Source organism: Cavia porcellus, unplaced genomic scaffold (assembly GCF_034190915.1).
Source record: "Cavia porcellus strain 051 isolate PalLab524CR breed Dunkin Hartley unplaced genomic scaffold, mCavPor4.1 scaffold_8, whole genome shotgun sequence".
Taxonomy (NCBI): domain Eukaryota; kingdom Metazoa; phylum Chordata; class Mammalia; order Rodentia; family Caviidae; genus Cavia; species Cavia porcellus.
Window position 1 is genome coordinate 12,193,209 of NW_026947491.1, and position 15,452 is coordinate 12,208,660.

General features: G+C 51.8%; 1 protein-coding gene across 2 annotated transcripts in view; it reads right to left on the reverse strand.

The window, feature by feature from the left end:
• The window catches only part of Pxdn (peroxidasin), a 68,365-nt gene that overhangs the window by 17,989 nt on the left and 34,924 nt on the right, over positions 1-15,452 (reverse strand). For both annotated transcript variants that reach the window (XM_013147249.3, XM_003464952.5), the window contains 9 exons: positions 14,132-14,301; positions 12,041-12,158; positions 10,240-10,409; positions 6,176-6,448; positions 4,399-4,515; positions 3,800-3,958; positions 3,309-3,421; positions 2,227-2,383; positions 400-508 (listed from right to left, as the gene is read on the reverse strand). In XM_013147249.3, coding sequence (XP_013002703.2) covers positions 400-508; positions 2,227-2,383; positions 3,309-3,421; positions 3,800-3,958; positions 4,399-4,515; positions 6,176-6,448; positions 10,240-10,409; positions 12,041-12,158; positions 14,132-14,301 — 1,386 coding nt within the window. The remainder of the gene's footprint in view (positions 1-399; positions 509-2,226; positions 2,384-3,308; positions 3,422-3,799; positions 3,959-4,398; positions 4,516-6,175; positions 6,449-10,239; positions 10,410-12,040; positions 12,159-14,131; positions 14,302-15,452) is intronic.

Below are 15,452 nucleotides of genomic sequence, written 5' to 3' on the forward strand. Positions count from 1 at the left end.
GCAAAAGAACAACAAACGGACAGACAAGAACCAAGAGACACTAAAAACAAATCATTAATTAAGTCAAGAGAGAAAGTCACAGGTACTGCATTTCAATTAAAGGACAGAGAAACTGCTGGAATTGTCAATGGGAGCTGGTGCACAGAGTGCTTTGGAAAAGCTTTTCTTTTTGCCAAATTACTTAGTCAGAGAACGCATGAATCATGGCTCAGGCTGCGTTAGGAAAGTACACATCTTCCTTATTATCTTAACACCCAGAAAGGTTAGAGTCAGTGTTGCTCACGAGTATTAAGTCAAAGGTTTTCTTGGAATGGAGCTGGTCAGAGCTCTGCACACCGCGGGGCTGCCTGAAACCCAACCCCACACTTGAGGCTCGGCCTTCCGCCCCCACCCAGCTACCTGTCAAACAAGTGTGTCCGAGTCGAGTTTATGGCTCTGTCCACTGTCTCGATTGCTTCAACGATGGAGGTGGCCACAAACGGGTCCCCGTTTCGACTGACATCGGGAACTGGGGAGACATGAAGTCAGAAATTACCAGAAAAACACTACTGGAGTGACTTGTCCAATCGTGTCTAGACGCTACGTCATACGGAGTGAGTGCGCTCTGCAAGGGGCGTGTTGCTATTTTCACATCACAGCTCCAGTGATTTTATCGCTAACTCTACTAAAAGCTGTTTTCAAACAGTGTGGAAACTGTAGACTTTTTGGAGTTACATGGCAGTCTTTGAAAAGACAGGAACAAGTGGGCAAGTGTTATAATAACAGCAGGGAGGTTTTACACACATCACCAGCCACGGTCATCTTTTGCTTTTTTCTTCTTTTAGCAAAATTAGGGAATGAACCCAGGTCCTCCCTGCCAAGCTACATTCCTATGTTCCTAGCTCTTTTGTTATTTTTTGTTTGTTTGTTTTGAGACAGGGTCTTGCTAAGTTACTAAGTTATATGGGCTAGGTTCAAACTTGTCCACCTCCTGCCTCAGCCTCCTGGAGTGCTGGGTTACAGGTATGCACCACTGTACCTGGCTCTTTGTTCATCTTAATGGACAATGATGATACCCCTTCCACACAGACATGCTCAATCTATAGACTCAGACAGTTGGGAGCCACTTTATTAAAATGCTTCCAGCCAAGGGCTAGGTATATAGCTCAGTAGCATAAGTGCCTGCCTGGGAAGTACAAGGTTGTGAGTTTGACCCCTGGTATAAAAAAAAAAAAAAAAAAAAAAAAGCTTCTAGTCAGGCTTGTTGGTGTACACCTGTAATTCCAGCACTCAGGAGGCTGAGGCAGGAGGATCACTGTGAGTTTGAGGCCAGCCTGGGCTAAAAAGTGAGTTCAAGGCCAGCCTGAACTGCATAGTGAGAACCAGTCTCAAAAAGACAACAACAAAAAGCTTCCTTCCCCAGCTCCTGGGACGGCCCTCCTCACGACAGGGCAGACCCTCCTGACCTTCCTGACACCTTTCAGCCTTGGCTGCTCTGGCTGGCTGGCTCCCCTCTCCTTCCTGCTGCACAGGGAGTGACTGAGGCGAGTCCCTGCTCTCTGACGCCACTTCCTTAGGGGTTGCCTTTCCACTGTGATTTGGTGACCGCCACCCTGACCTCTTCCAGGAGCTCCGGCGTCACAGAACCCGTCTCCTGCCAGCCGTCTCCAGCTTGCTGTGCAAGCAGCAGTCTCTACCCTCCTCTCCCCAATCCCGCCGCTCCTAACCACCCAGGGCTCTCAGAAGACCCTGAGCCACTAATGGGCTGGACACAGAGGCCCTGAGAGATTGTCTGTGCCTTTACAACTCCAGCATAATCGCGTGTCGTGGGTGTGAAAGCTGAGGGTACACAGTGCACTACATCCATCCCTGGACTCATCCAGGGCAGACTCACTGCTCAGAGTGGGTCAGGCTGGAGGTGGTCACTGGCACGTGGCTGGAAGGGTGTACACTCTCATCTCACTGCTTCCTGGCTGCCACATCGCACTCAGCTGTGTTTTGTGTGCACCCTTCTCCCAGTTTCTGACTCACAGTCAGCTGAGGTGGGACTCAAGGGGCCAAAATAAACCTCTCTGCCTTTGGGGGAAGTGTCTTGTGTCAATGATGGAACTTAACTAATACCCACCCTGAGGGAGGGTCCTGCCTGTGGATTTAGGACCCACCATCTCTCAGTCAATCTACACATCTGGACTGGTTTTCTTAGGGGTGCAGAGACGGGGGCATTTTGGCCCCCACACTGGGCCTTACCGCTCACGCTGAGCACCATGCTGACCGAGGCGTGGCCGATCGTGTTCCTGGCCACACACTCATAGCGACCTGCATCTGCAGGCCCCACGTCATTGATGGTCAAGAACCCTTCAGGGCTGATGTGAAATTTTCCACTTTCCGTGACCTGAACCCCGTCCTGGAACGAAGCAATGAGACAGCAGCAGCAATGAGGTGGGGGCTAAGGCGATTCTTGGGGGACAGAGGGGGGCCCGTGAGGCCGTGGAAGGCCAGGGGCTCAGAGGGGCAAGCTCTTCTTGCCCACTCGTCCTCTGCCTACTTCACGGCGGAGTACAGATAGCTGTTGTGAGTTTTGGGGTACACACAGTAACTCCCGTGGGCTACTCGCTCTGGTAGGGTGTTCTTGAGGGATGGGCACCAAGGGTACCCTGATTTGGAGGCAGACTCAGGACGCACAAGCCCTGTACCCAGCCAGGGAGCAGGTTGGGCAGAAGGACAAGTTGGGGGGTAAAGATAGGGGCAACAGGGGAAAGCTGGGGCCTCAGGACCTTTCATTCCATGGGGAGTCACAGTCACCTCCTCCCCCCAGGAAGCAGGTCCTGCACATAGTGTGTGCTGGTCAGTATATTTTGCATCAGGCTGAATAGAAGAGCAAAGAAAAATGGAATTTAAAAAAGCCATTTTGCTGTGCATGGTAGCACATGCTCGTAATTGTAGCCCTGGTAAGGCTGAAGCAGGAGAATCACAGCCAGTTCAAGGCCAGCCTGGGCTACCCAGTGGGTGCAAGGTCAGCCTGCACTACACAGGGAGATCTGTAGGGTGAAAGCACAAGCTTTTCTTTGCTTTTGCTGCTGGATAACAGGAAATGAGGGGTTGAGTTGGTTATTTTTCCTAACTCCCAGGATATCTGTGAGCCAGGCTGCTGGGCTGGAGCATGGCTCTGCGGTAGATCCCTTGCCCTGATGCTGCAAGCCCTGAGTTTGAGAAAGGAACTGACCCAAGCTGGTCTTTGTCTCTGCTGTGGGGAGGGTGCAGAAGGGACAAGGTAGTGGAGGCCCGCTGTCCCTGGAAACCCCGAGTTCCACAGCAGGAACAGTTCTCACCTTGTTCCATGTGATGGCTGGCTCTGGCTCACCCTGTGAGCTGCAGGGCAGCTGTACGTTGGTCCCCACCTCCACCATCAGGTCACTGGGGATGCTGGCAAATACCGGGGTGACTGCGAGTGGGGGAGAGAAGCCAGGGCAGTTTGTTACCACACCATCCACCCTGGGTCACTGTGACTGGCGTCTGTGTGGAGCAGGGGCCCAGGTACCAGCAGTGACCACTCCTCCCACATCCTGCCCAGGTGGCAAAAGCACATCACAAGCGTAACCAGGTCCTCTGCCCAGAGCTCAGATGCCCACACCCTCCATAGTGGGCACTGAGGACTCCGGTGCTTGGACAGCAGCTGACGTTCAATGGAAGGAAATGGAGCTGGAGCCACGCTTTCTTGTCTACAGGTGAAGGAATGGCTGGGGCAGGCAGGGCACTTTTCTGGGTGCCATCCCAGCACCCCCGGCCCAGCGATTCTGCTGAGCCTCAACTTGGTGCCTACCTCGGGGCTGCACGGTCAGGTGGGCCACGACCTTCTGGGAGCCAATGATGTTAACGGCCTGGCACTCGTACTGGCCCTGGTCATGCAGGGCCACCCCAGAGATCCTGAGTGTGCCAGAGGACAAAACCAGGTGCCGCCGGTCCACGGAGAGCTGGCTCCCTGCAAGGGTGGGTGTGGGTCGCACAAGCACAGAGCTGGCACGGGCAGGGGATGATGGGCCCTCAGGATGGGGAGAGCTGGGCTATGACACAGCCACTGGGAAGCAGGTCCTACTCACCCACACAGCAGACCTCATACGGGGGGCTTGCACGCACATTACAGGGTGTCCAGGGAGGGTCCCCGCACCCCGAGGGCCGAGAGCTTGGGGTCAGAGCATAAAGGTCCCTTCTTTGTTTAACCCAGGGCACAAAGGACTCAGGAAGGTCCATCTTGCAAGTTGTTCAGTCTGTATCTTGGCACCCTAAGTCCTGTTGGCCATCCTTGCCATGAATCATGAAATCCATGGCATTCACAGTGACACTGCCACTTCTCGTGGGCTGTGGCTCATCTTAGCCTGGCCTGGAAGATGCTGGGTTTGTCTGGCTGAGCGGGCGTCTCACCTCCCTTGGTCCAGGCGATAACCGGCTGGGGGTAGCCCTTGGCCTCACATTGGAAATCCACTGTCTGCCCCTCGATGACCACTCTGTCCTGAGGCGTTACCGTGAACTGCGGGAGAGCTTTGGAGGAGAAACATTGTCAGCAGGACAGTTAGAGACAGGACAGTTAGAGACAGCGCTGGGTGAAGAACCCATGCAAAAATTAAAATAACACAAAAGGCCAGGGTTGGAAGCCGCTGCAGCTGTGGCTGCAGTGAGGATACTTAAGACAGAAACGAAAAGGAGGCAGGAAGAGCATCACATGACAGGCACATCCTGAGGATCACACAGAGATTACAGAAGGCCTTAGTCTACGAAGCTGGCTAGCGGCAATGTACTAACACATGGAGAACTGCCTGCTCCAGCCTACTTCAGCCAGAGACAGCAAACCAGCCACGAAAGACTCCTCAAGTTCTGGCACTCTGAGAGGCTGAGGGAGAAGGATTGCAAGTTTGAGCTTGGCTTAGGGAATAAAGCAACTTAGCAAAACACTGTCTCAGAATTTTAAAAAAGGGACTGGTGATGTAGTTTAGTGTGTAGGCCCTGGGTTCAAACCCAGGTTTAGCTGGGAAAAAACAAACCAAAAAAAAAAGACTCGCCTCATTTCATTACACAGCTTAAGTTAAAATTGCAGATGGTTAACATGTCACCTGCTGCACTGTGGATAGTGACAAAAGTTATTATTACTGGATATAAAAATGAGGTCCGGGACAGGGTATTGGGCAGGAGTGCATTTTTACAAGAGTAAGAAACACAGAAGAGTAAAACCTCACACCAAGGAAGCACAGCTTCCCATGCAAGGAAAACTAGAAGACGATTCCCAAGGAATGGTCAGTGGGGCAGGAAATGGTTAGAGGTAGGTATGAGCCTAGCTGGTAGCTGTCTGAGCTCTTCACTTCTGGATTCTTTTAGTTCCTCTAGACTGCACATTTCTTGGCTTTTCTAGAAACTCACATGTTGCTTTTTAAGGGTGCTGAATGATTTGGAAACACACAGGCAAAGTGTGAAAACTATTTGTTCCCATGATCAAGGTCCGACATCATAGATGCAAAGTTGGTTACAGGGGACTGACGACTTTGCCTGTGTGAACTTCTGCAGCGTCTGCAGGCCAGGACCTGGGGTTCAGAACCCACTGCCAAAGCAGTCTTGGCCAACGCCAGAAAATCCACCTGTGACTAGGTCACACTATGTTTTAGGTCTGGTATGACCTCCAGAGTTACCTGGGATCAAGGGTTGGGCTTTTGGGAGGTGGCTGGAGCATGGGGTGTTGGGTTTCTCAGTGGATCCATCCATGAATGGGTTTCATGACTGACTGTGCTGTAGGAGGCGGGGCCTGGTTGGAGGAGGTCACCACAGTGTGACCTGGAAGGGTGCATTCTTGTCCCTGGCTCCCCACTTCTCTCTCTGCTTCTTGGCTGCCATGGAGTGAGCAGTTTTCCTCTGTTGGGCGTCCCTGCTATGCCATTTCTACCTTGGAAGCATTCAACCACTGACAGAACCCCTTGAACCATGAGCCAAAATAAACTTCTCCATTCAGTTGCGGTGAGGTACTTTTGTCCCAGCAATGTGAAAGAGACTCATACACACATGGGGTAAGTGTTACGCCTAAAAATGAAGCAGGGTAAGGGACCCAAGAGGACAGGCTGGGGTGGAGCCAGGACACAGGCTGCTCCAGACACTGGGGTTCTGACATGGTAAGGGAAGGGGGTTGGGTACCCTGACATCGCCCTCTGTCGCTCACCCTGGACGATGATGAAGGCCGTGGCGTGGATGCTGTCCACACCGTTGGATGCTAAGCATGTGTACTCTCCACTGTCCTCCTGGGCGACATTCTGTATGTAGAGGCCACCCGAGGGAGTGATGTTCACCCGGGGGTCAGGTGGCAAGGGGGTCCGGTCCCCTCGCGTCCAAGTGATCTGTGGCGCGGGGTGGCCCGTGGTGCTGCATTCCAGGGTGACGCTCTCGCCCACCAGCACCTCTGTGTTCTGTGGCTGGATCACGAATGCCAGCCTCGCTGCCGTGAGCAGAAAGCTTCTGTTAGTTTCTTCCAGTTTTTCGCTTGGTACTTTTCTACTTTCAGGCTACTCATTCAACCTAACTCCAACGTAAGCAAAAAGAATAAAATGTGACCGCATTACTTTTCTTTCCTTCCTAAAAAAAATGTGCAGGTGATAAAAATGATCCACAAACTGGGCATGGTGGCACATGCCTGTAATCCACCATTACAGGAGGTTGAGGCAGGAGGGTAGCTGTGAGTTTGAGGCCCGTTTGAGCTATGTAGGGAGTTCAAGGGCAGGCTGAACTGCACAGTGAGACCCAAAAAGCAAAGCAAAACAAAAAACAAGACTCAGGTCAAACAAAGACAGGCTGCTGGGCATGTTACTGCTTGTCAGTCATCCCACCGGTCTAGGAGACTGAGGCAGGAAGATCTGAAGCAAGCCCAGCCTAAGTCACTTGGTGAGTGAGCTGTATCTCAAAAATTATTTTTAAAAAAAGGAGCTGGCAGTTGTTGAGCAATAACAATGATGAAAAAGAACTTGATCCCTTTTTTAGATGCATGTGAGATATTTTTCTTTTGGGGGAGGTAACCGGGAACTGAATTCAGGACCGCACGCTTGCCAGGCAGGCGCCATGCCAGAGCTCAACTCCCGGCCTTGCACATTGATTCTATGGAGAACTCGCGTTTATTCCAAACACATGACACCAGACTTGTTAGCCTTTGCTATTAATTCCTCTGGCACAAAATACTATTTGTATTGTGTATGCAGACCTTATAAAATATGTTACATCACACAAGGAAAATTAAGACTACTCTGAGAGAATGTCTTTCAGACAAGGCTAGGGAAACTCCCACAGGCTTACTAATGTGTTTTATGCTGAGTTTGTGTGGATGCAGGGCTCTCCCACACTGACAGCAGGCCTCTAAAGTGACACGGGCCATCTGGAGAGACAAGTGGACATCACAAGTAGCCATACACACACTCTTCTACCCAGAAATCGCTGTGCTGGCTGGTTTTTTTTGTATCTCAGATTGAACTTGAAACCTAGCGCTTACTAGGCAGGTACTTACACCTCTGAGCTAAATCCCTGGCCCTGTGCTTGGTTTTAACCCTCGGATGTGTCTTGTAGGCACAGAAGATGACTTACATGCAAATACCCTCTTTAACCTTTCTTTGGGGCAACTACCCCTTATCCCTAAGGCTGGTCTCCGAAAAGCTTCGAAAGCCATTATCTTTTTTTCAAGAAATTTAACCCATGATGCACAAGGTCAGCTCTTGACTTTATTTATTCTATTTCCTGTCGATAAACAGCTTGCAGCAGGGCACTGATACACTTACTACAGGGCACGGACAGTCCAAAGCCGGGCCGGCAGTGTGAGCTGTTAATTGGATTATGTCTCACATAATGTTTCTAAAAAATGTTCCCAAATTTCTGAATTTCCAACAACAGCTGCCCCAAGATGCTTTGAGTGAAGGATATACAGGAAGCTGTGATAGTTAGTGATCTGGGAAATATCTGGAAGTCCAGTGGTACCTCGGTCCACAAATTTAATTCTTTCTAGGACTCTGATCACAAACTGAATCAGATGAGAACTGAATCAATTTTCCCCTTAAGGTCAACACTGAACATAAGCACTGAATTGAATTCAGTTCTTGTCCAACTCAGTTTGCAACCAGATTCTGGAAAGAAGTCAGTCCATGAACCAAGGCACCACTCTTATCTGCGTGAATGATGATTCAGCCAGGAACCAGAAGAAATCAACATCGGAGGTGTGTGTGTTGCAGGGGATGACAGGATGGGAACTGTGTGAACGGGACTTGGAGAGACAGGCTGGATTTTCCTGCAGCTTTTTCATCCTGTCCCTGTTTAAGTGGCATTCAATGAATGTCAGTTATCAAACACACAGACATGACAGTTAATTCCAGTGTTGCTATCTACAGTGGCAAACCAGAGTGTGTGAAGGTACTGGAGACCAGAACGACATCAAAGCTCTTCTGCAGAACCTCAGGACCGAACTCTGCATGAAGGAACCTTCAGTGAGGCACAGAATGAGACAAGATCAGAAGCAAGGCCCAGAGAGGAGTCAGAGTGAGAACTGCAGCTGAGCCCCCAGACCCTCACCACCAGGAAGAGGAAGGGTTAGAGAGAAAGTGGTATCCTGGGGAAGTTCCAGTGCTGCAGGGGTTTGGTATCCATCTCTCCTAACATCAGGCAAAAGCGTGGTGACCACCAGAGAGAGAGCTGTGAAGGATGAAGAAGGGGATAGAGGGAGGGCTGAGAGAAAAAAGGGGAAACAGGAGAACGAAGGAGAGTGAGGCAAGACAGAATAAGCAGTGCTTTATACACAAAGACCACACAAAAACTCATATAGCACATAAACGAAGACAGCTGAGGATACTCTAGGGTCTGTGCTGGTGTTTAACTCTGCTAGCTCACCGAAGAAGCCACCCAGATAACACATTAGAAAAAGAAGAGTGGGTTATGTGCCAATAAAACTTAACTTGGAGACACTCAAAAATCATTTTGCATAACCATCCTGTGTCATCAAAGCTGCTTAAGCATTTCAGTCACTGAAAAATATTAACTCTTCTCTCAATTCATGGACGTTAGAAGACGGAACAGTCTGGTCACCCCAGGCTGGCCCCCACCCTGAGGTTCACAGCTCATCTCAAGGGTTGGGGCCGCTCTTGAGACAGATTCAGATGAAGAGGAGGTAAACTCAGAGCTCTGGGATGCACAGAGTGGCTGGATGTTCTGTCCAGAGCCACTTAACTGCTCACAGAGTAATTTTCCTTAATGAGCTCATGTTCACCGTCTCCTCTGCTTTGTGCCAAGGACTCATAGCATTACTTTGCTGCCTGCCCGCATCAGGGATTAATTTATTCCTCACAAAGGCAGTATGGCCTCCTCCTGCAAGCAGGAGCTGCGTTCTGTGGGGCTTTGCAGACATGCTAGCTGCCTTGCGTGGAAACCTGGAGGGCTGCGAGTCTAAGGGTTTTACTTCCGCAGCAGTAACTGCCTCTAGATTTCCTCTGCAAGCCCACACTGCTCTTTCGTTCCTCTGTCTATGATGGGGGACAGCAGTGTGGCAAACATCAGGCTGGTTTGTAAGGGGCTGAGCATCTGAACAGACACAAACACATGGAACCACATATCCTGGCATGAAATACAAAACAGAGGGTGACACCAGCCCTTGGGCATTTGTGGACAGAGCTAAGACCAGCCAGTGCAGGGCTGCGGCTCTATAGCTGCACGTGATCCCCCAGAACCACAGTGACCACACTTCAGGGGGCACAAACCTGCTCTCCTGGCTCCTCTGCTGAACACTCCAGAAACTAGAGCACAGGGATCAGGGATCAGGGCAAAATTCATGATCATGGAGGCCATGACCAGAGGACACAGCCTGGGACAGGCTTTTCTCATTCTCGAAATTACATGCCAACATTTTGCACAGTGTAACTTTAGCTAAAATTTCTAATATTTTTATCTTCTTTTAGGGGATCTGAGCCCTTAGCCAACAAAAGCTCACCAACAAAATGCAGCACCAGCTGAGACCTGGTAGGGTAGGTAAGGTTGAGGTAATGGTCCCCTGAGCTTCCCTGATATGGGCCCATCATGGGCCACAGCAACCTTCATGGAGCGCCTGTGATCCTGTTGGCTGGCCCTGGTACAGCACTGCCCGTTCTGGCCCTGTGACTTTCACGTTTCTATCAAGAGCAAGCTGGTATGGAAGAACAAGGAAATAGGCAGGGGACAGTTTGGGGGGGGGGGGCAAGGATCATACGTGACATGCCCTCCACGTACCTGGAGATCCAAAGTACCTTAGGGTCACCTCCTGTGTCTTCACCTCCCCGGCCACGTTCTTGGCCATGCACTGGTAAATGCCCTGGTCAGTCTCCTGCGTGTTCTGGATCATGAGTGTGCCGTCATCCAGCAGGTTTAAGCGAGAATCTGCCTTCATGCTCAGCTCGTTACTAAAAGACAGAGTCGGAGAAGCTGAGGGTCTGAAGCACAGGAAATGCCTTGTCTACCCTCGGGGGAGGGCGTGGTGACTCTGGTGGGAAGCACAGGAGGGCTGCATTGGCCTCCCAGGCACCCACCTCCTCTGAGGTACAAGCATTTCTGGGAAAGCGTCTTCATGCCTGGACCTTTACTCAGTTTGTGCACCCAATCTGTCCATCTAAATGCTTTACAGTGTGGTCCTAACTCCAAAAGGAAAAAATTCATACAAACACAGTAGAGAAAAATCAGGGGAAATTTTCTCCTTCCAGGACATACAACACACTTGGGGTGCCACCTCATTTTAGACAACTTCAAGGCCGAGGTGTCCAGGTCCCTGCCTTCCAAATTCCTGGGGTGGGGAAGGGGGCACTCTTCTTCTGCACCACACCAATGTCACATGTGACACCTTGGGCCCTCGCTCATCCCTTTCTCACCAAGTGACCTGGCTTTTGCTCCTTCTGTTGGGAAGCTCACAGAGCTGAGGTCTGATGTTCCCAATCATGAGAGAAAAAAAAGAAAAACAAAACCAGATCACAAGGGAGCCACCTGGGCAGGGCAGTCAGTCAGGGAAGCCCCCTCTCCACCCAGTGCCAGAGCTTGGGACAACAAAGCCACATTAAAAACCCTGGCCCACACCCTTCAGCCCAGATCAGGTATCGCTTTCAATGCTGGGCACTCCTGTGCCTTAGTTTCCAAAGGCACGGGTAAGGAAAGCCTGACCCTAGATGCCCCAGCATCAGCTGAACTATTTCCTCACTACACTCATAGAACCACCTGGATGTCCCCCAGCAGAGGGATACAGTGGGCAGATAGCCCTAGGCCTGCTACTCTTGGTTCTGAGACCTCAAAGTTACGAAGACCGAGGTTTTAGAGGCCTTGCTGGCACCTCCCACCTGCCCTACACATCCCATGGTCAAGGTATGTAGTCCAAGGTCAGGGGGACTTTTTGGTCAGGGGGACCTTGTCCTGCCTGGGACCAGCTCTGAGGTCTCTGCAGCTCCACGCACCTTGAGTCTGTGTGTCCCTAGCTCTCCAATGCCACTTGGCAGCTCTCAGTCCCTGCAGCACTGGTTGACTGAGACTAGCATCTGCTCTGGGACCCAGCTCTGGTGGGAGGAGCAGGTGACAGGGTCAGTGTCTGAAAGGCTGACCACCTTGTTTGGGTGACCTGACTCAGACGTCCCCAGCGACCCAAACTGATTTCTGCCGAGGTCTCTGTCTCTAACCCTATGATCACGTGACCCTCATACCGGAGAGGTCAGGTCCTCATGCTGTTGGCTCCGGTCACCTAGCCCAGGTCTAGAGCCACCTTACACCAGAGTTCCTTGGCGATAGGGAAGCAATAAGGATGAAAAACAGCCTCCCCTAGCTCCTGCCCCAGCTGAGCGCCGGGAGGGACCAGGGCTGGTCTGGAACTGGGCCTGGGGACAGGAGTGTCCCCTGTCCCACTGTCATGTAAAGAGGAGATGCCAGTGTTCTCCTTTAACCTTCCCCACCCGGGAGGGGGATGCTGAGCTGCAGTGGGGAGCGCAGGCGTCGGGATGGGACTCCAGGAAAGGCACCGCTCCTGCACCCCAGGGACCTCTGCTGGCACACCACTTACTTGTTTCGGAGCCAGATGATCTCAGGCTTGGGGTTGCCCTCAGCCCTGCAAGTGAAATACACCGTGTTCCCTGAGGTGACATCTGCGTCCTGTGGCTCTGATGTGATCCGGGGCCTTTCTACATCCAATGATGAAAGGAGACCTCATTAGTTTAAACTTCGGAGGGAGCAGTGTGAGAACCCAGACCCAACCTCACGATCAAGACATGCAGATACGTCTTGACCACCAACATCCCCATGAAGATTGCCCAGCATGCAGACTCCATTCTTCTCCATCTTGGGGATACCATCATGGGGACAGCACAAACCAGATCTAGCGGGCTCCGAGGTCATTCCATGCCCTCAGGAGCAAGGCCAGTGCTGAGTGACTAAGTAAGGAGTGGCCAGCAGGGTGCAGAGCCCAGGCTCCACGACCCACCTACCTTCATTCTAGCTTCAGGAGGGAGCATACATCCCTCCTGTCAGCCCTATCCCAATCACCCACTCTGGACAGCTCCCAGCCTCGGGGGAGGGTCAGTGTGAAGCCTTGGTCTGACCACTGGTTGCTACCAGGCACTCACTGGTCTGCCACACACATGCTATGAGTACTGATAAGATAGCACCAACACATACACGAACATGTATGTGCATACGTGTGTGCAAGCAGCACGTTGCATTGGAACTGACATCTCCTGGGTGCAAAGTGTAGTCATCAGTGCTAAGATCACAGAACGAGGGTCCCCAGACAGGTGGCCTTCTGGGAGCCAAGAACAGGGCACCTTGTATACCCAGACCACAACTGCTGGGCACTGGGGAAAGTCTGTCCAGCACAAAGGGTGAGGACATCAAGGCAGAAGCAGGCAAGTGATTCAGAGCTGGGGACCCAGAGACACAGACCCCAAACACCAAAGGAACATACGCTCATGCTAGGGGCAGCTTGCAGGGAATGCCACCAGAGGCAGTCACCTTTCCACACAAGGAGACTGAAAAGGGGGCTGGGCTCAAGTTTATAAAAACAGATGGTGACAAATATCTGTCCCTTTGTCAGTGAGGTCACTCACAAATGTACTGATTTTTAACTTTCATTCTTTTTTTCCTTTTATGGTACCAAGAATCCAACCCAGGACCTCGAGCTTGGCAGACAGCTGCTGTGCTACCGACCTACATCCCCGGTTAACTTTCATTTAGGTTGTTTTTCTGTTAAAATACTAATGATGCTTTGGACAAAGAACTGAAAAACATTTCTTTGCTTTTCTTTGGCTACAAACTGGCCTTGAACTCAAGGCATTCCGCCTAACTTGGTCTCCCAAGCACTGGAATTACAGGTGTGCACTACCATGCCCAGCACCAAAAAATTAACTTTTGTGCCAAAGAGAAGAAAGAAAACCCAACTGAATTAAAAGAGGAAACTGAACACAATTAGGATTTGGACATTTAAAAGAAAGATCATGCACTGTGGTCTGACTCGATCTTGTTCTTTCTAGATAATGTGATTTTAATTTTATTTCTTTGATCTTTTGAGACAGTCTCGCTATACAGTTCAGGCTGGCCTTGAGCTCATTTTGTAGCCGAGGCTGGTCTCAAACTTGCAACGATCCTCTTGCCTCAGCCTCCCAAGTGCTGGAATTATAGGCATGTGCCACCATGCCTGGCTTCTGGATAAGTTTTTTTTTTCCTTAATTGGTACCAGAAATCGAACTCACGAACGCACACTTGCAAGGCAGGCGCTTATGCCGCTGAGCTAAATCCCCAGCCCCCTCTGGATAAGTTTTACAGTGGGGTTATTACACTCTTGACAGCACAGGGCTAGCCTCCATCTAGCCCCTCATGTCTATTTCTGGTGAGTTCCCCTAATGGCTACCCCAGAATCACTACCCCACTGCACCCCCCCAGGGGGGCTGGGTCAGGCACAGCCAGCAGCAGCCTGGGTACAATGGGCTCTGCTTGTTCCTGCAGGGCCACCTGAAACAAAACCTAGGCTCAGACACCAGGGCCAGGTCCACAAGCAGAGCCCTTCTCTGTCCAGAAGCCACCAAGCAGATGTGGCCTATGGTGGCCCAAGACGCATACCACCCCTCACACCACTGACCGGGGTACACGCCCGGCTTCTCACCACAGTTCAGCTCCTCGGGGGTGATGGTGGCCACCGAGCGGCCTTGGATGCGTCTGGGGGACTCACAGGTGGCCGCCGCCTGCGCATTTCCTGACTGGGCATATGTCTTCAGCAGATCCGCCAGCCACAGGATCTCACAGTCACAGTGAAGCGTATTCGAGTCCAGTCGCCTGGGGAGGGGGCAGCCAGGGAGACCCAGGAGTCACAAAGACCCAAGGAGTTATGAGAGCCCAGCAGACTGGGGTCCTGCACCAACTAAGCACTGGCTTCCCGGCGCAGAATCTGAAACCGTGTCAGGTTCTGAGCTTAAATCAGAGGCAAGCGTGGACCAGTAAGGCTGGAGAAGCTCCCTTGAGTCAATGGTAAAGGTATAACCCAAAGCCTCCCTGATGCCAGTTCCTCATCACCCAGGGCACTGTGGGGTCCCCATTTTTGTTCTCACAGGTTGTGGAGAGAACGAGATGTTAGGGTGTATCACCCTGTGGGGTGAGGTCTAGGATCCCTGAAACTTCTGGGCTCCCCTAACTCCTGGCACTGACTGAATCAGAAGAAACAGGACATTCCTGCACCCTGAGAAAGAAGTCCCAGGTGGGAACACTTGGTTCCACCACCTGTGTACACTGGAAAGGTGACTCATACTCAGGCCGACCACTGAGAGCCCGGCAGGGACTCACCCAGGATATCAGGCTAGGGTTCAGGTCTATACTGCAGACTCAGTACCCCTGAGGACTTTACACTCATCCGACTTTCTCCAGGGCATCAGCTCAGTGGGGACCAGGGCACTGAGCCACCTGGCCTGGCCATCAGCCTCTGCCACCAAGCAGGCAGCATCTCTGCGCAGACAGGATGCAGCTCTAGGGGGCAGACACCACAGGAGGATGGGACAGCCATTTATCAGGGGACTCACTGCTAGGTGATCCGCTGTACTGTGGCTGAGTCCCAGGACCCTGAAGGCCAGGGCAGGGGCAGTGGTGGGCAGTAGCTAGACAGCACCCGGCCAGTCCTGCCTGCCCCTTGAGCCTGTGGAGGGATGTGAGTGCTGCAATGGGGTAAAAGGGCATTTCAGTGAGGCCTTTTGGGCTCGGGGCTTGGACACCACTCGGGATAGATGGGCAGCGTGGCAGAACTGCTGCTGAGTCCAAATCTAGAGGGTCCTGTTTGAGCCACACAGAGCATGCAGAGAGGGAAGGACAGTGTCAGGGTGGATGGCTGGTGCCATCAACAGGACTCCTGCTGTCCTCCTCCTGGGAGATCCTAGAAGATGTCCTCCTGAGTCCCAGCCCTCTGCCTCAGCCAGGCTTGGTTCTTTTCTATTTATCCA